General features: G+C 42.6%; 1 protein-coding gene across 1 annotated transcript in view; it reads left to right on the top strand.

Annotated features, from left to right (window-relative positions):
• The first annotated feature begins 2,787 nt into the window (after nt 1-2,787).
• LOC106573308 (pleckstrin homology domain-containing family G member 7) overlaps nt 2,788-25,785 on the top strand; it is a 33,426-nt gene continuing 10,428 nt past the window's right edge. Inside the window, exons 1-10 of the mRNA XM_014148250.2 lie at nt 2,788-3,284; nt 4,811-5,619; nt 6,625-6,644; nt 14,802-14,911; nt 15,362-15,402; nt 15,956-16,054; nt 16,497-16,649; nt 17,017-17,112; nt 23,785-23,886; nt 24,610-24,723. Coding sequence (XP_014003725.2) covers nt 4,969-5,619; nt 6,625-6,644; nt 14,802-14,911; nt 15,362-15,402; nt 15,956-16,054; nt 16,497-16,649; nt 17,017-17,112; nt 23,785-23,886; nt 24,610-24,723 — 1,386 coding nt within the window. The 5' untranslated portion in view covers nt 2,788-3,284; nt 4,811-4,968. The remainder of the gene's footprint in view (nt 3,285-4,810; nt 5,620-6,624; nt 6,645-14,801; nt 14,912-15,361; nt 15,403-15,955; nt 16,055-16,496; nt 16,650-17,016; nt 17,113-23,784; nt 23,887-24,609; nt 24,724-25,785) is intronic.

The raw sequence follows: 25,785 nt of genomic DNA, 5'->3' as shown, positions 1-25,785 counted from the left end.
CACTTCGTGGCTCTGCCGTTGTTGCTCCTGGAAGTTTCCACTTCACAAATAGCCAAATCCACTCATTTGAAGGGGTGTCCACATACTTTTGTATATATAGTGTATGTACATATACAGTGAGGGGGAAAAGTATTTGATCCCCTGCTGATTTTGTACGTTTGCCCACTGACAAAGAAATGATCAGTTTATAATTTTAATGGTAGGTTTATTTGAACAGTGAGAGACAGAATAACAACAAAAATATACAGAAAAACACATGTCAAAAATGTTATAAATTGATTTGCATTTTAATGAGGGAACCCTAACCCAGGACCGAGTTTGGGGAACCCTGTCTTAGAGTTTGGTGAGAGCATGGTTGTCCTATGGTTATTTTGAATAGAACCTTCCCACAAATTTCTGGGAATGGTGTCGGATCGTTTCTTGACTTTCGAACATTCTCAGCACATTTAAGGAACATGACCAAAACATTTTTTTTTCTTGGTATTTTATTACTATGACAGAACGTTTCCTAAAAACGTTAAGAACATTTTTGCAATATTCAGAGAACATTCTGAGAACGTTAGTTAAAAACATATACACTGCGTTCTCAGCAATTCTGTCGTCTATCTTGTTAAGTGTGTTCAGGTGTGTTGGCCGTGCCCACTAAGTGGCCACACCTGATCTTAAAGAGTGCTTATTTCTTTTGAAATTAGGTATGTTTGAATAGACTGAAATTAACAGCTTTGAATGTATAAAAAAACATGGCACGTTAGCGCCATCCTGGGCTGCATTCCAAACTCATAAAAGAGACACCCTCCTCCACTTACCCTTGCCTTATGCCCTTGGGGGAATCCCTGTGGCCATCTTTGTTGTTGTTTCAAATGATTAGCCAAGCAAGGGAAGTTGGCAATGTAAGCCCCTCAGCCCTCGCTTTTGATTGAGTTTGCGAGTGTACAAATATGTTCACTCCAGGCCTGAAACGCCCCATAATTCAATTTGCGATGATTGTACATCCGCTAAGAAAAGTCTGCCAAAACTTAAAACCAACATTATTATGGAGAAGTCAACATACAAGTGTAAGTAAAAACAAATGTAAATAAGTTAGAAATTGTGCTACTAATGCACATGACGGCTCAAACACGTCTCGTAAATGCAATGATGTTTTTGTTTGGTTAGCTTTTGGAAATGTTAATTTGTGCACATAACTTTCCCTGACATCTTCTAGCCAAGATATGAAATGCAATCATAATTGACTGTAGCACATTTAAGGCACACATAACTGTTCCATGATGACTGAAAACACAACTGTCGGATGAACGAGTGACAGATTTCCGGGCAAGAGCGGTCCATGGAAAATTCCTTCATTCTTCCCTCACCCCTTGCCCTTTCAAGTGTCAACTCGTCAGATACGTCATCAAAGTATCCACTTAATTTGAGGGCTGAAGGGAGAGGGTGTGTCTTTTAAGTGTTTGGAATACAGCCCTGGTGGTGCAGTGGACTAATTCCATGGATAATGAATAGAAGATTATTGGTTTGAAACGCACTAGCGCCGTGTCACAATAAAACAAACATGTGTTTGCATGATTAATGCCTAAGGAAATGTATTTCCATGTGTCCTATCTGTGCTTGGAGTTCAAAAAAGATAACACAAAATAAGTTGGCAGCAGTGGTGGGAAAAGTACTCAATTGTCATACTTGAGTAAAAGTAAAGAAACAGAAAATGACTCAAGTAAAAGTGAAAGTTACCCAGTAAAATACTACTTGAGTAAAAGTCTAAAAGTATCTGGTTTTAAATGTACTTAAGCACAGTGGTAGAAAAAGTACTTGAGGGCCTCCTGAGTGGCGCAGTGGTCTAAGGCACAGCATCGCTAAGCTGTGTCGCTAAAGATCCTAAATGTAACGTAGATTATTTTCTTTAGCAATGTAGTGTAAAAGTTGTCAAAAATATAAATAGTAAAGTACAGATACCCAAAAAACTACTTTCAAGTATTGTTACTTTTAGGAAATATTCTGTTAAAGTAATGAAATATCAAGAAAATAATGTTTTTTGGTCAAGTTTCTTAAAGGTGATTAGAATGTTCCAAAGTCAATAAACTATCCTGCACCATTTCCAGGAAATTGTCGGAATGTTGTATGCAAATTAACTATAGGAGAAACATGCTCTCAGCAAACTCTAAGAAAAATATGGTTCTCAGAACGTTATGTGCTAGCTGGGGTGTTTGCGAAAAACTCTCTGATTTCTGCACATAAAAAATTGTACGGGATGGGAGTGATTTTTATCGGGTACGGAACAGGAAAGTCCCGGTGTTAACGAACTGTTGCGGGATCAGATCAGGACAGTACGGGATTTTTTGGGGACAAAACAAGTTGCGGACAAGAATGCATTTTCACTCCAGTGTCAACCGGTTTCCACTAGTTACCACAGCCACAAAGTCAAAATTGGGTATAGGGTAAAAAATGTATGAAAACAAAAATAAGCTTGTTGGTCTTAATTTAGGGTTAGTCATAAGGTTAGTCGTGTGGTTAGTTTAAAACACATTATTAAAAGAGAAATAGTAGAAATAGGCGGGGTGTATGACTTGGTGCCTGTGGAACTAGTTACTACCGTGTCTACTGCTTACATTAGTAATGACAAGTGAGTGTGTTTGTTGTAGAAAATAAATAGGCATATGTTGACATTTTGGCTACAGAGGCAGTTGGTATGCTATGAATCATGAAAGTCGATTTTTTTTGGGGGGGGGAGTATGGGTAGACCTTTATTAAATATATTTTTTAAAGCAACCCCCAAAGGTCTGTGCACGGCCCTGCACGCACGTGATGTAACGGATCCTCGCTTTGTTCACACGCACATACCTTTACCTCAACGATGGATAAAAAAGACTAGTAGTAAAACATATGAACTGTCCTTTAGTTCCTCCCACTGATTACACCGTACATGTCATAATAGCATTGCGGACATATCCAGTGTATGAACTAAACTTTGTCGCTGACTCATAACACTCATTCAAATTTCGGGTAGGAAACAATTGGACACGCACGCACGATATCTTTCCGAGGCATTACACAAATCTCTGAGCTTTGTCATGTGAAAAGGAACAGAATGAACAGTATGAACAGTGGCCGAGACTAGTGCCAGGAGTTGGCTACACTTTTTTGTTTCACAGGGCGGTCTGATTGGCATGAACAACCCCGAGCGCAGCGCCGCGGATGAGACATTGCGGAATAGAGAGGAGACACGACACACTGCCGAGTAAACACAGCTGGATTTGCTCTTCTTCAGTCGAGTCCTTTCACACTTTTGTCATGTGAGTAATTTGTTGTTATTTAGACTAACATTGGGTGACGGTAATTTTGTAGCCCAGATAATGTTTTTCTCACTGTAATCACCTCGTGGGTTTGCGGGGTTTCTCCATTGCAATCCGCACACTGCGACAACGCTAAAGTGCTCCTAGGTCGGTATTTTTTTTTTATTGTTGGGAATTGTCATGTGTTTATGAAACAATCCTGCCTGATTTGATTGAATAGCACTTTACATGGGTTGAAGGGGCCCAATGTAAACGTCTAATTGGAGTATTGGAAAGTTGGATCAGGTGCATGGGGCTCTTATGCCGTTCTTTGTTTCCCACGCGATGAACTGATACGGTGTTGCAGTGTAGTGCAGCTCCACTGTTGCACTGTATTCAATAATACAATATTTGGGTTATTTTAAGTGAGCTTTAAACACCATAGCTATCGACAATGACGAAGGTAAGACTGCAGGTTTGTTTTTGACAGGCAACGATAGCTACAGATTGTACGCCAAGATTTTTGGTATCCAAGCGCGTAAAAATCATCTGCCCTCTGTTAAAACACAATGGAGTTCCAAACTGCCTCTGGAAGCAATGTCAACACAAGAACTGTTCATCTGTAAACGTGTTCTCTGGAGTGATGAATCACGCTTCACCATTTGGCAATCAGGCGGACAAATCTGGGTTTGGCGGATGCCAGGAGAATGCTACCTGCCCCAACACATAGTGCAAACTGTAAAGTTTGGTGGAGGAATAATGGCCTGGGGCTGTTTTTCATGGTTCGGGCTAGGCCCCTTAGTTCCATTGAAGGGAAATCATAACGCTACAGCATACGTCATTCTAGATGATTCTGTGCTTCCAACATTGTGGCAACAGTTTGGGGAAGGCTCTTTCCTGTTTCAGCATGACAGTAGGCATACACAAAGCGAGGTCCATACAGAAATGGTTTGTCGAGATCAGTGTGGAAGAATTTGTACTGGCCTGCACAGAGCCCCGACCTAAACTCCATCGAACACCTTTGGGATGAAGTGGAACACTGATTGCGAGCCAGGCTTAATCGCTCAACATCAGTGCCCGACCTCACTAATGCTCTTGTGGCTGAATGGATGCAAGTCCCCGCAGCAATGTTCCAACATCTAGGATGGCTTTCCACTAGAAGAGTGGAGGCTCTTATAACAGTAAAGAGGGGACCAACTCCATATTAATGCCCATGATTTTGGAATGAGATATTTGGCTATGTAGTGTATCACATTATCTGGTGTACAATCTGTAGCTAAGGCAACAGTAGTCATGGAGCTTGTTAGAGGGCCTACTTTCTGTACATTATGAACACCAACTGTAAGCTAACTTCCCCTACCCCCACCCTCTGTTGACAAAACATGTGCTAAGTATGCAGCTCACATATCCATAATTTCAATGTTTCACAACGTGGTCTGAACTCTGTACAAGAAAGATTGACTTGACTGCACACCCAGACTGCTTTGTTTAATTCGTAGGTTCTTGTATTCGACCTACCTAATACAGATATTTTGTTTATTTCCCAGAAACGTGTCTGAAACGTAGTTGCTTGCTGATAAACTGCCAGTGGAATGCACCTGGATTATCTGACCCCAACACACCTGGTTAAAAATAAGTACCAACGGAAAACACCAACGGACCACCCTTTTTCTGACATTAGGCCTACAATGCCGTCTTGCTCAATATGTCTACTCTGAAACAGGTTATAGTGCATGAGAATGGCCAGGACACAGAGAAAAGTTTGGACTGGAGTTGCACTGAGTGGCTAGAGAATGAGAACAAGGCTGTGATGGGGGTGACCAATGTTGAGACGCAAACGGTCTCAAAACCCACCGACGATAAGGAGACGCAGACCAGCAACCCGTTTATCATGCATATAGATTTGGCCAGAACGCACTCCAAACTAAAACACGCGTCTTTGGTCGACGCCAACGGCTTGCTCACCCAGTTCGACCGACAGGCCCCGGCTCGCATCTCCACGTCCCCCACCTTGAGGAGGATGAGGAGCACGCGACGTCCGCAGGTAGACTTCCGTGACCCGATGAGGATGGATAGCACACAAGAGGAGTCGGGTACGGAAGAGACACCATCCCTTTTGAGTCCCCTGTCCCCAGTACACAGGCACAAGTCTCCGCTGGCGGCCTGTCCCACTCCCGATGGAGGAAACCACCACGATAATCAGCCCAATTCATCTGCAGGCCAGGGGAAAAGCAGATCGCATAGATCAAAGACTTTTAACAATGGTATCACTTGCACGAGACAAGAATCTCTGTCTGCACGTGTTGTGCAAAGATTTAGTAAAGACTTTGAATTTCCTGATGATAGCGATGATCAGGTGAGTTAATGTTATAATCACAAATGATTCAGTTGAGCATGAATTGCGGCCATATGCCACACTGTGGCTTTATGAGTTTTTATCCAAGCCTTGTAAATCAGATGGCCAGTAGCTCCACCACCACATTCCTCCTGGGTAGCAGCCCTCTCATTTTCCCTGGCCTCCTGTGGTGGCTGCTCACAATGCCAGCTTTTGACAGCAAATGAATCAGCAGTTACATGCACTGACAGCTCAGTGCAGCCCCACTACCCAGCAAGCCTCAATCTTTCTTTCTTTCTCACTCACTCACTCACTCACTCACTCACTCACTCACTCACTCACTCACTCACTCACTCACTCACTCACTCACTCACTCACTCACTCACTCACTCAGACAGAGCTCCAAGGGGCCATGAGAAGGCAGCAAGGCTCCTCCACAGGCCTCCTATTCACCACCGTCAGCAGTCACCCAATAATGGGGGGGTCAGTGGTCAATAGAAGAAGATAAAGGGGGGGGGATCTATTCATTGGGCTCCCAGCATTCAACCTGGGCCATTCTCAATAGAGCCCCTACATTCTTTGCAGATATTATAGGGCTATTCTAATTCAAACGACCACATGAAAAAAAAACACTGATTTGAAATGTTGAATTTGTTTGTGAGGGATATAGCCGTGTTATGTAGGACCAGGAGCCCTGTGTAATGTTGAGTTGTGTTATGTACACTGCACCTTTCAAATCACACCCAAGGCTCTAATCATCATTGAGCTCCTAGGGCTGGTTTGCCGGACACCGATTAATCTTATTCCTGGACTAAAAAGCATGTTCGATGGAGATTCTCTGTTGAATGTTCTTAATCCAAGACTATGGTTAATCTGTGTCCAAGAAACCGTTCCCTAATGTTTATATATGTACTGTGCTATCGTTCATGGTCTGTGTTTGCGCTTTCACATTGGTATCTGCTGTATAACAAGCCATGTTCAACATAGAATTATCCTAACCGATGCTCTTTCGTCTCTTTTTTACAGGACAGGGTTTGCCATAATAGGTAGGTGTGTTGCATGCAATTCCACAGAGTGATTTGAATGTTATGTGTCCCCACTTGGCTTAGCCAAAAATACCTGCACTGTGGCTTGCAGTTACCACACTACCTGGACATTATTTCATGGCAGGAGGGGAATTTGCCTATAACCGACTAGCTCTGAACTATGTCACACAGTTAGGAAACCAGGATCGTATTCATTAAGCACTAAACTGAGGGTAAAAAAATTATTGTTTTCCATTGCAAAATGTTTTGCTTTGTTGTGCCCTAATGAACATGACCTAGCATGAAATACATTCAACCACTGAAAACCCTCCTATTTGCTGGCCAACAGATTTTCTTGTCGAGTTTTCACTACATTTATCTTAAGCCATCCCTTTTAACCTTTAATTGGCATTTTGTCAACATACTCAAAGCAAATACAATTGTATTAGTCACATGCTTTGTAAACAACAGGTGTAGGCTAACAGTGAAATCTTTACTTACGGGCCCTTGCCAACAATGCAGAGGGAAAATATAAATCATAATAACACAAGGAATAAATACACAATGAGCAACGCTAGCTTGGCTATATACACAGGGTACCGAGTCGATGTGCAGGGGTACGAGGTAATTGAGGTAGATATGTACATATACTGTACATAGGGATAAAGTGACTAGGCAACAGGATAGATAATAAACTGTAGCAGCAGTGTATGTGATGAGTCAAAAGAGTTAGTGCATAAAGGGTCAATCCAGATAGTCCTGGTAGCTATTGGTTAACTATTTAAGTAACTATTTAGCAGTCTTATGGCTTGGGGGTAGAAGCAGTTTAGGGTCCTGTTGCTTCTAGACTTGGTCACCTAGAATACATTGAGAGAACGGGTTCAGAATATTAGGGATCAAAGAAGGCTGTCTAAATAAAAGCATATTTGTCTCTGTTTCAGCACTAACTGATAGATACTCAGATTTTTTTGTTTGTTTGTTTAGACAAAGTTTAGGGTGAGTAGCAACTGGTTTGGAGAGCCTGTATGCACAAAAATGCAGTGGTTTGATTCATCCTTATTCAAGTTCAATCCATTAAATATTGGAAGGTGAAAAAGTATACAATAGTGGTTGAACAATAGGCTAGTCCAATAAATCTACCCTAATCCTCACTAATCACGGAACTGTAACGACAACGGTCCAGTCATCGTAAACTGTGCTCCAGGTTTAACCCGCTGCGTGTGGTCTGAATTCCACTAGGTCCCAAGTTATTGCACAACGTTAGCCTAATATGATCCACTATTGCTAGCGACCCACAGGAGCAACTACACAGACATGAAAGAAAGGTAAACTGAAGGGAATAATGTAAAATGTGGCCTACATATTAAAGGAAACACACTTAAGTGACAGTTAGAAATGCACAGTACCAGTCAAAAGTTTGGGCACACCTACTCATTCAAGGGTTTTTCCTAATTTTTACTGTTTTCTGTATTGTAGAATAATAGTGAAGACATCAATACTATGAAATAACACATATGGAATCATGTAGTAACCAAAAAAGTGTTAAACAAATCCAAATATAGTTTAGATTTTGTTCAAAGTAGCCACCCTTTGCCTTGATGACAGCTTTGCACACGCTTGGCATTCTCTCAATCAGCTTCATGGGGTAGTCACCTGGAATGCATTTCAATTAACAGGTGTACCTTAAGTTTATTTGTGGAATTTCTTTCCTTAATGTGTTTGAGCCAATCAATTGTGTTGTGACAAGGCAGAGGTGGTATACAGAAGATAGCCCTATTTGGTAAAAGACCAAGTACATATTATGGCAAGAACAACTCAAATAAGCAAAGAGAAACGACAGTCCATCATTACTTTAAGACATGAAGGTCAGTCAATCCGGAAAATGTGAAGAACTTTGAAAGTTTCTTCAAGTGCAGTCGCAAAAACCATCAACCGCTATGATGAAACCGCCACAGGAAAGGAAGACCCAGAGTTACATCTGTTGCAGAGGATAAGTTCATTAGAGTTAACTGCACCTCAGATTGCAGCCCAAATAAATGTTTCACAGAGTTCAAGTAACAGAAACATCTGAACATCAGCTGTTCAGAGGAGACTGCGTGAATCAGGCCTTCATGGTCGAATTGCTGCGAAGAAACCACGGATGATCTCTGCGTGTGGTTCCTACCATGAAGCATGGAGGAGGTGGTGTGGGGGTGCTTTGCTGGTGACACGGTCAGTCATTTAGAATTCAAGGCACACTTAAACAGCATGGCTGCCACAGCATTCTGCAGCAATACGCCATTCCATCTGGTTTGTGCTTAGTGGGACTATCATTTTATTTGTATTTTTACAGGACAATGACCCAACACACCTCCAAGCTGTGTAAGGGCTATTTGACCAAGAAGGGTAGTGTTGGAGTGCTGCATCAGATGACCTGGTCTCCACAATCACCTGACCTCAACCCAATTGGGATGAGTTAGACCGCAGAGTGAAGGAAAAGCAGCCAACAAGGGCTCAGCATATGTCGGAACTCCTTCAAGACTGTTGGAAAAGCATTCTAGGTGAAGCTGGTTGAGAGAATGCCAAGACTGTGCAAAGCTATCATCAAGACAAAGGGTGGCTACTTTGAAGAATCTCAAATATAAAATATATTTTGATTTGTTGAACACTTTTTGAGTTATTACATGATTCAATGTGTTATTTCATAGTTTTGATGTATTCACTATTATTATACAATGTAATAAATAAAAAACCTTGAATGAATAGGTGTGTCCAAACTTTGGACTGGTACTGTATGTAGGTATTATTGACGGTGGCTCCCGATAGTGGCTCATATTTAACAAATTGTAAAAAGGAACTGAGGTAAGCCCGGGCATATAGTTAAAACATTCTAAAGCGTATAAATTAACTCTGTAGGTTCGGTGGTACGGAAGCCTATAGCTTGGGTCTCCAAATTTCAACCCCGCAAATTATGAGTTCATACAATTAAAATGTTGAATAGCGGCAGAGCTATTTATTGCCTACTTTACTGTGGAAAAGAGGCTGCAACACATGTTAAGTTGATATGATTTTCTGTTTGGTTCCAAATTACTTATCATATCCATTTTTAAATTACAGTGCATTGAGAAAGAAATAACAGCAATCAGAAAAAATAAAGTAGATGCTTTTTCCACTTGGAACTGGCAGGTTCGCTAAATCTTATTCAATTGTTTCCCTGTGCGTAAAGGTGGTGGAATTCTTAGGGAATTAAGTTAAGGTCAGAATACGGCACCTCTTTCTTTGATCTCCACCCCAAATGTGTAACTTGCTCGGGCAATTTCCCCTTGCTTAAGTTCATGGTCAGAATACATGTAGAGAGAGAAGTGCATAAAAAGGAAAAAAGTCAAATTTACTTGTGCGTAACTGGTCTGAATTGCCCCCTTAGACTTACCCAGAAAAACTCAAATCAATTTTTTTGGAAATGCTTACTTACCAGCCACTAACCAAAAATGCAGTTTCCAAAAATACAGATAAGAATAAGAGGGGAAAGTAACAAGTAATTAAAGAACAGCAGTAAAATATAGCGAGACTATATACCGATACAGAGTCAATGTGTGAGGGCACCGGTTAGTTGAGGTAGGATGTACATGTAGGTAGAGTTATTAAAGTGACTATGCATAGATGATAACAACAGAGAGTAGCAGTGGTGTAAAGGGGGGGGGGGCAATGCAAATAGTCTGGGTAGCCATTTGACTAGATGTTCAGCAGTCTTATGGCTTGGGGGTAGAAGCTGTTTAGAAGCGTCTTGGACCTAGGTTTAGTGCTCCGGTACCGCTTGCCATGCAGTAGCAGAGAGAACACTCTATGACTAGGGTGGCTGGAGTCTTTGACAATTTTTAGGGCCTTCCTCTGACACCGCCTGGGATTAGAGGTCCTGGATGGCAGGAAGCTTGGCCCCAGTGATGTACTGGGCCGTTCGCACTACCCTCTGTAGTGCCTTGTGGCCGGAGGCCGAGCAGTTGCCATACCAGGCAGTGATGCAACCAGCCAGGATGCTCTCAATGGTGCAGCTGTAGAACCTTTTGAGGATCTGAGGACCCATACCAAATATTTTCAGTCTCCTGAGGGGGAATAGGTTTTGTTGTGCCCTCTTCACAACTGTCTTGGTGTGCATGGACCATGTTAGTTTGTTTGTGATGTGGACACTAAGGAACTTGAAGCTCTCAACCTGCTCCACTGCAGCCCCGTCGATGAGAATGGGGGCGTGCTCAGTCCTCTTTTTCCTGTAGTCTACAATCATCTCCTTTGTCTTGATCACTTTGAGGGAGAGGTTGTTGTCCTGGCACCACAATGCCAGGTCTCTGACCTCCTCCCTATAGGCTCTCGTCGTTGTCGGTGATCAGGCCTACCACTGTTGTTTCATCGGCAAATTTAATGATGGTTTTGGAGTCATGCCTGGCCGTGCACTCATGAGTGAACAGGGAGTACAGGAGGGGACTGAGCACGCACCCCTGATTTGAGGATCAGCGTGGCGGATGTGTTTGTTATCTACCCTTACCACCTGGGGGCAGCCTGTCAGGAAGTCCAGAAACCAGTTGCAGAGGGAGGTGTTTAGTCCCAGGGTCCTTAGCTTAGTGATGAGCTTTGAGGGCACTATAGTGTTGAACGCTGAGCTGTAGTCAATGAATAGCATTCTCACCTAGATGTTCCTTTTGTCCAGGTGGGAAAGGGCAGTGTGGAGTGCAATAGAGATTGCATCATCTGTTGGGGTGGTATGCAAATTGGAGTGGGTCTAGGGTTTCTGGGATGATGGTGTTGATGTGAGTCATGACCAGCACTTCATGGCTACAGGCGTGAGTGCTACAGGTCGGTAGTCATTTAGGCAGGTTACAATAGTGTTCTTGGACACAGGCATGGTGGTCTGCTTAAAACATGTTGTTATTACAGACTCGGACAGGGAGAGGTTGAAAATGTCAGTGAAGACACTTGCCAGTTGGTTTAGCGCATGCTCGCAGTGCACGTCCTGGTAATCCGTCTGGCCCTGCGGCCTTGTGAATATTGACCTGTTTCAAGGTCTTACTCACATCAGCTGCGGAGAGCATGATCAAACAGTCTTCTGGAACAGCTCACGCACTCATGCATGTTTCAGTGTTTTTTGCCTCAAAGCAGTTTAGCTTGTCTGGTAGGCTCGTGTCACTGGGCAGCTCTCAGCTGTGCTTCCCTTTGTAGTCTGTAATGGTTTGCAAGCCCTGCCACATCCGGCTCTGACGCTCGTCAGTGTAGTACAATTCAATCTTAGTCCTGTATTGACGCTTTGCCTGTTTGATGGTTTGTCGGAGGGCATAGCGGGATTTCTTATAAGCTTCCGGGTTAGAGTCCCGCTCCTTGAAAGCGGCAGCTCTACCCTTTAGCTCAGTGCGGATGCTGCCTGTAATCCATGGCTTCTGGTTGGGGTATGTTCGTATGGTCACTGTGGGGACGACGTCATCGATGCACTTGTTGATGAAGCCAATGACTGATGTGGTGTACTCTTCAATGCCATCGGTGGAATCCTGGAACATTCCATTCTGTGCTAGCAAAACAGTCCTGTAGCTTAGCATCTGCTTCATCTGACCACTTTTTTATTGATCTAGTCACTGGTGCTTCCTGCTTACATTTTGCTTGTAAGCAGGAATCAGGAGGATTAAATTATGGTCAGATTTGCCAAATGTAGCACGAGGGAGAGCTTTGTATGCATCTCTGTGTGTGGAGTATAGGTGGTCCAGAGTTTTCCCCCTGGTTGCACATTTAACATGCTGATAGAAATTTGATAAAACGGATTTAAGTTTCCCTGCATTGAAGTCCCCGGCTACTAGGAGCGCCGCCTCTGGGTGAGGAATACAGCTCATTCAATGCTGTCTTAGTGCCAGCCTCTGACTGTGGTGGTATGTAAACAGCTACGAAAAATACAGATTAAAACTCTCCCGGTAAGTAGTGTGGTCTACAGCTTATTTTGAGATACTCTACCTCAGGCGAGCAATAGCTCGAGAGTTCCTTAGATATCGTGCACCAGCTCTTATTTACAAAAATACTTAGTCCGCCGCCCCTTGTTTTACCAGACGCCGCTGTTCTATCCTGCCGGTATATTGTATAACCAGCCAGCTGTATGTTTAGATTGTCGTCGTTCAGCCACGACTCCTTGAAGCATAAGATGTTCGTTTTTTTATGTCCCGTTGGCAGTTTAATCTTCCGCGTAACAGGTCGATTTTATCCTCCAAGGATTGCACATTTGCTAGCAGAATGGAGGAAAGTGGGGGTTTATTTGATCGCCTACGAATTCTCAGAAGGCAGCCCGCCCTTCGGCCCCTCTTTCTCCGCCTCCTCTTCACACAGATCACAGGGATTGGGGCCTGTTCCCGAGGAAGCAGTATATCCTTTGCATCGGGCTTGTCAAACTCGTTTGACTGTGAGTAATCACAGTCCTAATGTCTAGAAGTTATTTTCGGTCATAAGAGACGGTAGCGGCAACATTAAGTAAAAAAAATGTTTTGCAAATAAACAAACAAAAAAGCACAATCGGCTGGGGGCACGTAAAACGTCTGCCTTTTTCTCCAGCGCCATCTTACACTCACAGCTGTAATCCCTGCTAAATATGAGTCTAACATGTATTGACTCATGGGGTTGAATACTTACCTACTCAAGATATATTAGTGTTTAATTTTCCATTAATAGTAGTTTTTTTTTTGTCTATCTTTTAGGTACAAAAATGACATACTTTCTACCATAAATTACATAACTAATGCATAAGATGTCAACAACACATTAATTCCTCAAAGGTATAGAGCAGTTAAAAACGATTTTTTCCTTTGAAAAAAAAAAAAGCAAGGTATTTCCTTCACAAAAAAAAGTTTAAATAACACACACAAATTGCGAAAATGATGATGCCTTTTTTGTGTATGAGCTGTGTAAAAATAAATAATTAAAGGCTGGACTTTCGGCCTGTTCAGGTGGGATGGAACTTTTGTCCCATGGCATGTCACAATATGACCAATGACTGTTCGTCTGGGTATGGGGGTGGGCTCTAGACCATCCTATCCGCCAATCACGCCTGTCTATGTCAATATAGTCATATTTGTTTCCTAACGCCCACATGATCAGACTGAGCATTTAACGGGCCAAAGGAGGCTCAGGGAAATATATTATAAAACATGTATTTTGGAGTAATTTTCATTAACAAAACACACTGATTTATTAGACATACAGTGATGATTTAAAAATACAATTACAAAGACTGCATGAGGGCTTTAATTGGCAGTCTTTAATTCTGCTTGATTCATGGTCAGATCCAATTCTCTGAGAATTTTCTGTCTGTTGACCCCATGTTGATAAATATACCTAATTTATTACACATTTACTCATTGTCATTATTACTGGAGAATTTGCCAAGAAGACCGTTTAGCCAGAAATAACTGAATTCCTTTAGGCATTTCTGCATTGTTGAAATACCATGTGTACTCAGTGCACTGTGAACAAGCAAGCGAATAAGGAGTTTGTGAACAGTGGCATGATTTGCCTACATAATATGGGTGGATAGTGGTGGTAGTGAGTAGTGGGTGTGGTAGTAGTGGTGATGATAGTGGGTGTGGTGGTGATAGTGGTGGTAGTGAATAGTGGGTGTGGTGGTAGTGGATAGTAGTAGTGGGTGTAGTGGTAGTAAAACACTTTTCCTACCCCAAGGTGCAAAAATAATAATAACAAGCCAGAATATAAAACACAGCAAACCAAACTATATACCGGTATTGCCAGATCCGGAGGCATTATAGTATGTCAAAATGAGGTGTATCATCGTATAACCGTGAGTAATGGCGTAATAAGAGTATGTCAGTGAGGTACAGCATAATACAGTTGTAATAATGACAATGTGTAATAAATTAGGTACATTTATTAACATAATGGGGTACATAGACAGAATATTCTAACTGTATTATGCTGTACCTCACTGACCTACTCTTTTCCTCACGTTGTATTACACCTCACTTATTACGCCATTATTCACTGACACCTCATTTTGACATACTGTATACATCACACCTAAAATACTGTTAGTCACACTAGTTAGAAAGTCTTTGGATACTATGCGGCCTTATTGGTCAGTTTTGTATGGAAACGGTCCTTTATTGGTCAGAATGTTCTACAAACGGTCTCTCTGTTCATATCCTGATCTCTTCCTGTTTCCCCCAGACTACAGGAGAGGAGGCGGAGTTCTGTGGTGGTCAGTCTACCCGGATTGGACGTTTCGCCGGGGGACCTGTTTGTGTCCAATGGGGTGGCGGACATACTGAACTTCTCAGGTTAACGCCGAAGTTTAGTTTCTGCACTTTTTTGCTAATTTTTGTCAACAGCTTGTTTTTGATTCCTTATAAACCCAGATTGTAGGCCTACAGTGTTATTTATTATATTATTTTAGTTACCTACAAGGAGAGCCTATTAAATGACTATTTAATATTAGGAATTAGGGATTAGAATACTAATTCCTATCTTTACCTAGGTATAACTTTAGTAACTGCATCAGAAGTTCACTTACCCAAATATATAAGTAACATTCCTTAACTATTTTCAGATTATTGCCACATTCAGGCAAAATGATAAGGCTGTTTACACTTAAAACTTGATTTCCTGTAAAATCCTATCTACGTCATGTGGATCACTTTTTTTTTTCTTCTGTCACATTTTCGCAACAGAAGAACTATGAAGCCAGGCCTTTGTAGATAATGACAAAACCATGTTCTCCATTTCCACAGACACCAAGAAACCCAAGTGGCCTTTCTCCAGACGTGGCACGGTATGTGTGCTGCCTGTTTGTTCTCCCCCTGCTACTCGCCCTAGCTAGCGTGACCTGCCACCAGTCAGTCTAGTTGTTTGTGGTTTTGGTTGCTATTGCTTTGAAGCTGTCAGTGTGCTCAGGAAGCTGCAATGGAATTAAGGATATTGTTCTCTGACCCACTTTTTTAATCAAAGCATATTAATGAATACACTTTCTTCCCCTCTGTTCTCATGGCCTCCTGAGATTTCATAATGTGTCAACAACACTGAGCCAAACCAATTCAATCCAAATCAATTCATATTGAAGGTGTTTGACCAGACTGATAGATAGATGGGAAAATGTATACACAAAACACTATTGGTGTGTACTGTCGTTCACTGTTCCACCATGCACACATGCGTTTGCGTACACAGACACACACTTACACACACACAAACATACACACATTCACTCTTACTATACACACACACACACACACATTCCCACTTAGACAGACACTCATACCTATAGTAAAGAATGAATTGATTGTTCAAGTAATTTTTAACATTTAACCTGTAGTTGTTCCTCTCAGACTAAAGGGAAGACTACATGCACTGCATCTGATATTGAGAAATATCTATTGAAGGAACAGATTCAAGACTGGAGGGACACAGACTTCCAGAAGTACAAGGTGAGGAAAACCATATGAACACCAGAGCTGAAGAAGCCCTTTTTCCTCCTAGCTGTGTAATATCTTATTGTTACATGTCTGCGTTTGTAACTTGGGAGCCAGTCATCATTGAGTCAGTGCTCCTAGGAATTACTACAGGAACAGGGAAGCCCCTGAAACATATAAATGACACATTGAACGGGAATACGACTTTGTTGGCCTACGCACATGACAAGCGTACGTTTCTAAACTGTAGCTAGACAGCAGATGATAATAGACTTACAGCATTGAGGATAGTAACAAGACAGGCTACAGAATGCTGCCGCCTTGTACTTATGACCGCACTGGCATATCCGTGTTAAAACCACAACGACTCAGCCCCCCCCATGCATGATGGTTTTAGTATTATTCAAATAACATCTATCCAACCATCCATCTGTCTTATTATTCCGTCCACCCCCAGGACTGTTCTCTAGAGGAGTTCCTGAGGGACTGCGATTCATCTCAGCTGATGTCTGACTGTGACCCTCAAGACTACAAGAGACAGGAAGCCATCTGGGAACTCTTTACCAGCGAGTGTGTTTACTTCCTGGATCAGCTCATGGTGCTCAAAGAGGTGACTTACTAGATATACGCCCCCCCCCCCCCCACACACTTTTGAACAGGAATGGCAGCTCACCATTGCAACCAAACACCTTGTGCTTTTTGTGGCTTTTTGAACACCAATGTCATGTTGTGATGGTTCGAATGGGCCTTTCCTTTGAATTGACATTGCCCCTTTCTAAAATATACTTTGTTGGGGAACTCTTTCTTCAGCTTTATTGTGATGAAATGTTACAATCTATGATGAAATTGAGTACAGCAAAAACAGATCCAACCCCTCCCTCTTGTTTGTGTTCCTTTGTGTAATATCTAATATATTTCTAATGTGTTTGTTTTTAATGTGTTTAATAAAAAATATAAATAAATATTCTGTCCTTCAGGTGTTTCTGGCCACGCTGACCAACCTGCAGATGAGGGACTACCTGTCAGACGTGGACACTTGGAGGCTGTTTGCCAACCTCAACGAGCTGTGTCTGGTGAGACCGTAGAGATACATACTGTATATTACATTAGATTGGATTAGTCGGGCTGTGAATATCATGGAGTTTTGGATGACAGTAACTGGCCAGCCAAATGACCGCATCTCCTTAATAACCGTTCAAATACTTCCTCTTTTCCTCTCCTGACTGCATGTGCTGATATAGAATGGGCCTCCCCATTCAAGTCAATGATAGCATAATGGGACTGGCAACCATTGCAAGTGTACCCATTGGAGCAAAGCAGGAAGTGTAACCATCAATATGTGCTATGATTTGTTGACAAAAATAAATACATTCCATTGCATGAGCCACATCAGTTAACATCATTTGAATGAACATTTTACATACCATGGACATTTTTGCATCACAATACCAGGCAGCCATTGAGTGTACCCATGTAATGAGTTTACCAATCAAATTGCCAGTTTTAGAGGTTCCAAGCCCGTTCTATTCATTCTATTTCTATGTGTGCTGCTGCTGCATTGTGGGGGGGGGCATTGCCTAGGCAACCAAAGACTCGTTTGCTACAGTACCTTGCTTGTTTCAGCAAGGAGCAACAAACTTTTATCACGTTGTTGAGTCCATTATCACAGAAACCGTCCCATGTTCAGTCATCTGTTTGTTCCTAAAGTATGATATTTTTTTTACCCGTAGAGTCGATTGATGCCAACAGTGCATCAATCAAAGTAAAATAATACAAAAATCCTCATCAAAATCTGTCAGTTTGGAATGTGTTTTTTTTGCTTTGGATGCGTCTCAATCCATAGCATCCACTGATGTCGCACTTCCACATCTGCAGTGAAAGTTGGCAGAGCGAGAGCAGTGTTTGTCAGACCGTAAGACATCCCGAAAATCAGTATTCTCACGAAAACATCTGTAGCATCCGAATTATTTGACCTGCAAACTACTATGACCACTCTATGTAAAGAGGAGACTTTCACGATGGTGGTCTCTGTTTTGCTCTACGACCCCCCCCACAAGTGTCACAGGACTTGTCTGAAGTGTGTATCTATGCATGTTAGAGGTCGACCGATTATGATTTTTCAACGTCGATACCGATTATTGGAGTACCAAAAAAAGCCGATACTGATTAATTGGACGATTTATATATATGTGTGTGTGATAATGACAATTGCAACAATACTGAATGAACACTTATTTTAACTTAATATTATACATAAATAAAAATCAATTTAGTCTCAAATAAATAATGAAACATGTTCAATTTGGTTTAAATAATGGAAAAACAGTGTTGGAGAAGAAAGTAAAAGTGCAATATGTGCGATTTAAAAAAAAAAAAAGCTAATGTTTAAGTTCCTTGCTCAGAACATGAGAACATATGAAAGCTGGTAGTTCCTTTTAACATGAGTCTTCAATATTCCCAGTTAAGAAGTTTTAGGTTGCAGTTATTATAGGACTCTTTCTCCCTATACCATTTGTATTTCACATACCTTTGACTATTGGATGTTCTTATAGGCACTATAGTACTGCCAGCCTAATCTCGGGAGTTGATAGGCTTGAAGTCATAAACAGCGCTGTGCTTCAAGCATTGCGAAGAGCTGCTGGAAAACGCAGGAAAGTGCTGTTTGAATGAATGCTTACGAGCCTGCTGCTGCCTACAACCGCTCAGTCAGACTGCTCTATCAGATTGACTTAATTATAATATAATAAACACACAGAAATACGTGCCTTAGGTTCCGGATTTGACCATATTAATGACCTATCATTTCGAAAACAAAACGTTTATTCTTTCAGTGAAATACGGAACCGTTCCGTATTCTATCGGTCTAAATATTACTGTTACATTGAAGATTGTGCAATGTTATGTCATAATTATGTAAACTTCTGGCAAATTTATTACGGTCTTTGTTAGGAAGAACTGGTCTAAACACAGCTTGCAACTAGCCAAGCAGCCCAAACTGCTGCATATACCCTGACTCTGCTTGCACTGAACACCAAGAGAAGTGACACAATTTCCTTAGTTAATATTGCCTGTTAACATGAATTTCTTTGAACTAAATATGCAGGTTGAAATTATTTTTTTAACTTGTGTATTGATTTTAAGAAAGGCATTGATGTTTATGTTTAGGTACATTAGTGCAACGATAGTGCTTTTTTCGCGAATGCACTTTTTAAATCATCACCCGTTTGGCGAAGTTGCCTGTGATTCAATGATGATTTAACAGGCACCGCATTGATTATATGCAACGCGGGACAAGATAGTTAAACTAGTAATATTATCAACCATGTGTAGTTTGTTTTTTGTAAGGTCAGTTTAATGCTAGCTAGCAACTTACCTTGGCTCCTTGCTGCACTCGCGTAACAGGTGGTCAGCCTGCCGCACAGTCTCCTCATTGAGTGCAATGTAATCGGCCATAATCTGTGTCCAAAAATGACGATTACTGATTATGAACACTTGAAATCGGTAATCGTCCGTGCCGATTTAATCGGTCGACCTCTAATGTACGTATGTATACAGTTGAAGTCGGAAGTTTACATACACTTAGGTTGGAGTCATTAAAACACGTTTTTCAACCACCACACATTTCTTGTTATCAAACTATAGTTTTGGCAAGTCGGTTAGGACATCTACTTTGCATGACACAAGTAATTTTTCCAACAATTGTTTACAGACAGATTATTTAACTTATAATTCACTGTATCGCAATTCCATGGGTCAGAAGTTTACATACACTAAGTTGACTGTGCCTTTTAAACAGCTTGGAAAATTCCAGAAAATGATGTCATGGCTTTAGAAGCTTCTGATAGGCTAATTGACATCATTTGAGTCAATTGGAGGTGTACCTGTGGATGTATTTCAAGGCCTACCTTTGCTAGACATGGGAAAATCAAAAGAAATCAGCCAAAACCTCCACAAGTCTGGTTCATCCTTGGGAGCAATTTCCAGACGCCTGAAGGTACCACGTTCATCTGTACAAACAATAGTACGCAAGTATAAACACCATGGGAGCACGCAGCCGTCATACCGCTCAGGAAGGAGACACATTCTGTCTCCTAGAGATGAACATACTTTAGTGGGAAAAGTGCAAATCAATCCCAGAACAACAACAAAGGGCCTTGGGAGGATACTGGAGGAAACGGGTACAAAATTATCTATATCCACAGTAAAACGAGTCCTATATCGACATAACCTGAAAGGCTGCTCAGCAAAGAAGAAGCAACTGCTCCAAAACCGCCATAAAAAAGCCAGAATACGGTTTGCGACTGCACATGGGGACAACGATCGTACTTTTTGGAGAAATGTCCTCTGGTCTGATGAAACAAAAATAGAACTGTTTGGCCATAATGACCATCGTTATGTTTGGAGGAAAAAGGGGGAGGCTTGCAAGCCGAAGAATACCATCCCAACCGTGAACCACGGGGTGGCAGCATCATGTTGTGGGGGTGCTTTGCTGGTGCACTTCACAAAATAGATGGCATTATGAGGTAGGAAAATGATGTGGATATATTCAAGCAACATCTCAAGACATCAATCAGGAAGTTAAAGCTTGATCGCAAATGGGTCTTCCAAATGGTCAATGACCCCAAGCATACTTCCAAAGTTGTGGCAAAATGGCTTAAGGACAACAAAGTCAAGGTATTGGAGTGGCCATCACAAAGCTCTGACCACAATCCTATAGAAAATTTGTGGGCAGAACTGAAAAAGCGTTTGCGAGCAAGGAGGCCAACAAACCTGACTCAGTTACACCAGCTCTGTCAGGAGGAATGGGCCAAAATTCACAGAACTTATTGTGGGAAGCGTGTGGAAGGCTACCCAAAACATTTGACCCAAGTTAAACAATTTAAAGGCAATGCTACCAAATACTAATTGAGTGTATGTAAACTTCTGACTCACTGGGAATGTGATGAAAGAAATAACTGAAAGAAATAATTTTCTCAACTATTATTCTGACATTTCACATTCTTAAAATAAAGTGGTGATCCTAATTGACCTAAAACAGGGAATTTTTACTTGGATTAAATGATAGGAATTGTGAAAAACTGAGTTTAAATGTATTTGGCTAAGGTGTTTGTAAACTTCCGACTTCAACTGTATGCATGTGTATACATCCATAAATACATAAACTCAGCAAGAAAAGAAATGTCCTCTCACTGTCAACTGCATTTATTTTCAGCAAACTTAACAGGTGTAAATATTAATATGAAAATAAGATTCAACAACTGAGACAAAAACTGAACAAGTTCCACAGACGTGACTAACAAATGGAATAATGTGTCCCTGAACAAAGGGAGGGGGGTGCGCGCATCTCCTCCTCATGGACTACACCAGATTTGCCAGTTCTTGCTGTGAGATGTTGCCCCACTCTTCCACCAAGGCACCTGCAAGTTCCCGGACATTTCTGAGGGGAATGGCCCTAGCCCTCACCCTCTGATCCAACAAGTCCCAGACGTGCTCAATGGGATTGAGATCCGGGCTCTTCACTGGCCATGGCAGAATACTGACATTCCTGTCTTGCAGGAAGTCATGCACAGAATGAGCAGTATGGCTGGTGGCATTGTCAGGGTGATCCTGCAAGAAGGGTACCACATGAGGGAGGAGGATGTCTTCCCTGTAATGCACAGCGTTGAGATTGCCTGCAAATGACAACAAGCTCAGTCCGATGATGCTGTGACACCGCCCCAGACCATGACAGACCCTCCACCTCCAAATCGATTCCGCTCCAGAGTACAGGCCTTGGTGTACCGCTCGTTCCTTTTACGATAAACGCGAATCCGACCATCACCCCTGGTGAGACAAAAATGCAACTCGTCAGTGAAGAGCACTTTTTGCCATTCCTGTCTGGTCCTGCGACGGTGGGTTTGTGCCCATAGGCGACGCTGTTGCCGGTGATGTCTGGTGAGGACCTGTCTTACAACAAGCCTACAAGCCTTCAGTCTAGCCTCTCTCAGCCTATTGCGGACAGTCTGAGCACTGATGGAGGGATTGTGCATTCCTGGTGTAACTCAGGCAGTTGTTGTTGCCATCCTGTACCTGTCCCGCAGGTGTGATGTTCGGATGTACCGATCCTGTGCAGGTGTTGTTACACGTGGTCTGCCACTGCGAGGACGATCAGCTGTCCCTCCTGTCTCCCTGTAGCGCTGTCTTAGGCGTCTCACAGTACGAACATTGCAATGTATTGCCCTGGCCACATCTGCAGTCCTCATGCTTTCTTGCAGCATGCCTAAGGTACTTTCACGCAGATGAGCAGGGACCCTGGGCATCTTTCTTTTGGTGTTTTTCAGAGTCAGTAGAAAAGCCTCTTTAGTGTCCTAAGTTTTCATAACTGTGACCTTAATTGCCTACCGTCTGTGAGCTGTTAGTGTCTTAATGACCGTTCCACAAGTGCATGTTCATTAATTGTTTGGTTCATTGAACAAGCATGGGAAACAGTGTTTAAACCATTTTACAATGAAGATCTGTGAAGTTATTTGGATTTTTACAAATTATCTTTGAAAGCCCGGGTCTTGAAAAAGGGACTTTTCTTTTTTTATGAGTTTATATTTGTGTGTTTTTTCCTGCGCTTTCTTATATCTCCTAGATATAGGACAGACACTTCAAAACCTTGTCTTATGATTTGTTTTTTGACTGCTGTTTATGAATGTGTTATTTAATTCTCATGACTGTCTTCATCTATAGCCATCGGTTATATAATAATTGTGTCAGCCCTGTCGATTAGATTAAAAGAGCTTTATTATCACAAGCTTGGAAAATGTGTTTGGCATGTTCATTATTGTTTACTATGATAGTATAGTATAGTATAGCATTCTATTAGGTGTCTTGTGGGACTGAGTCGTCATGCTAACACAATCGTCCCACTCCAACACCACCCAGATCAGATTGGTGGTGATCCTGTGTGGCTACTGTCTTCAATGCAGAATGATAGAATGATAGAGCCATAGCGTGCTGTCATGAGGCAGCGAGGTAGACACTACTGTGAGTAAAGTACTTCAAGTTCGTATTTTTTTATTAGCCGTACGGGATAGGCATGGTTAACTAGCTACCCATGTCCCAGAGGGATGACTGACCATGACAGTAAAGGGGGCGAAGGGGAATGTGCTTTGTTTTGGTACTGGGTCTTGGATGGGAGATGATTTACCACAAGCCAACCACACATAAAAATGAAATTCAAAAGTTAAATCACTAAATATTCCCCATCACGACTTCAAATCTTCATCGACATCATCTTACTCTAGGCTACATGTTGAAGGATTTAATTCTCATGGTCTGGTCTCTTAGTGTTTATTTTACCTTTATTTAACGAGGCAAGTCAGTTATGAACAAATTCTTGTTTTCAATGACGGCCTAGGAACAGTGGGTTAACTGCCTTGTTCAGGGGCAGAACGACAGATTTGTACCTTGTCAGCTCGGGGATTCGAACTTGCAACCTTTCGGTTACTAGCCCAACGCTCTAACCACTAGGCTACCCTGCCGCCCCGTTTACTGAAAGAAAATGTATATAGAAATTTGAGAGTGCTGCTTTGCTTTACATTTTTTCAACAAGATAGTCACCTGCAGTACGATTACATACTTGCTGAGGAAAGACATTGGAGTATTGAATTAACTCTATTATATGAATAGTCTGTGGCATGACATCTTCATGTAGACTTTGTCTATCTATGATATTACATTTTCTTTTGGACTCTGTAATGTGATGTGTTGTTCCCCAGGTGAGCTTTGGCTTCCTCACCAGCCTGCTGCATGTCATCAAGGAGTCCTGGAAGATCCCAGTAGCAGGGGCCGGGCCCACCCTGCTGGAGCTCCTCCACAAGGCATGGACACACACACTTGAATGCACAAGCACACACAGAATATTCTATTCTACCATTTACTTTATGTTCGTATTCTTATCTTAAGTGACCTACTCAAATATGGTATACTAGACGTAAATCTCTTCATCACCCTCCATGAAATGATCTATGAATACGAAGCACCGTTTTTCCTGTGGCCCGGCAGCTTTTTTTCTTTTCCAAATGATATACTGTCTCTACACGCCACCCCACACATGCTCACTCTAATATAGATCTGCTTTGGATTGTTATTTCTTGATGGGAATTGTTTGCATTATTTGTATTGTATTAGACATTCTACTGCACTGTTGGAGCTCGTAACATAAGCATTTCGCTGCACCTGCTATAATAGTGGTTGCCAACTTGGGGTACATTTTTGACGTTTTGAGTCATTTAGCAGACGCTCTTATCCAGAGCGACTTAGTAAATGCAGTCATCTTACTAGGACCCCTGGGGGTACTTGGCCTATCCAAATACTCGAGAAGACCCGTGAGACCATGGTAAAATGCACATTAGGGGGTACTTCAGGGGTACTCATGGCAGAGCAGAATTCAGTTGGGGAGTCACCCAAAAAGATGGAAACCACTGTGGTATAACGCCGGCAAATCTGTGTACACGGCCAATAAACTTTAATGCGATTTTTTTTCTGTTTCTCTACGCGCTTACTGCTTAGCTAACCATTTACATATATCTATCTGTTGGCAGGCGATCCGGGAGAGCATATGCCACTGTCTGCAGAAGTACTGCCTCAACTATTCCACTGCACTCTTTTATCTGGACAGCCTGAAGCACAGAGAGGACTTTGGCTCCTACGTGAAGGTACAATGCAGGCCACAGCCGCCAAGCGCTGCTTATTTGGAACTATAAATCAGGGTTGGTTGGTTGGCAAGGTTGTGCTGTACCCTGTCCCTAACAACCACACACAATAATGCAGTAAGTTAAGGATAGAACTGGGTCAAGTGTGAACGAACACTGGGGCTGGGGCTTGCTGACAATTGGAATGTGACAATTAGTCTCCTGCGATTGAGACTCTTTTTTGCAAGCCTGCTGTTTTTTTGCTCTCAGCTGAGATAATTTGTCTTTCTCACAACTTCACTTTCACTCCTACCCTACCCCATCCCTCAGTTCTCCCTAATACTCGCTCTCTTTCACCCTTTTATTCCTGACCTGTCTCTTCTCTTCTCTCTTATTTTCTCCCACGCTCTTACTCAATCGCTTTCTCTCTCAATATCAGATTTTGTCACACTTACTTATCAACCTACTTATAGTACTTAATTTGGCTTTTAACTCTTTCTCTCCGCTCTCTCCCCCTACGCTCTCTCCCCCTACGCTCTCTCCCCCTACGCTCTCTCCCCACGCCTCTCCCCTACGCCCTCTCCCCCACGCCCTCTCCCCTACGCCCTCTCCCCTACGCCCTCTCCCCTACGCCCTCTCCCCCACGCCTCTCTCCCCTACGCCCTCTCCCCACGCCTCTCCCCACGCTCTCTCCCCTACGCTCTCTCCCCCTCTCCCCACGCTCTCTCCCCCTCTCCCCCTACGCTCTCTCCCCCTCTCCCCTACGCTCTCTCCCTCTCTCTCGCTCTCTCTCTCCCCCTACTCTCTCGCTCTCTCTCTCCCCTACGCTCTCTCCCCTCTCTCCCCTACGCTCTCTCCCCTCTCTCCCCTACGCTCTCTCCCCTCTCTCCCCTACGCTCTCTCCCTCTCTCCCCTACGCTCTCTCCCCTCTCTCCCCCTCACGCTCTCTCCCCTCTCTCCCCCTCGCGCTCTCTCCCCTCTCTCCCCCTACGCGCTCTCTCCCCTCTCTCCCCTACGCGCTCTCTCCCCTCTCTTCCCCTACGCGCTCTCTCCCCTCTCTTCCCCTACGCGCTCTCTCCCCTCTCT

Source organism: Salmo salar, chromosome ssa16 (genome assembly GCF_905237065.1).
Source record: "Salmo salar chromosome ssa16, Ssal_v3.1, whole genome shotgun sequence".
NCBI lineage: Eukaryota > Metazoa > Chordata > Actinopteri > Salmoniformes > Salmonidae > Salmo > Salmo salar.
Note: the sequence above shows the minus strand (reverse complement) of the source record. Positions and strands in the feature narration are given on the sequence as shown.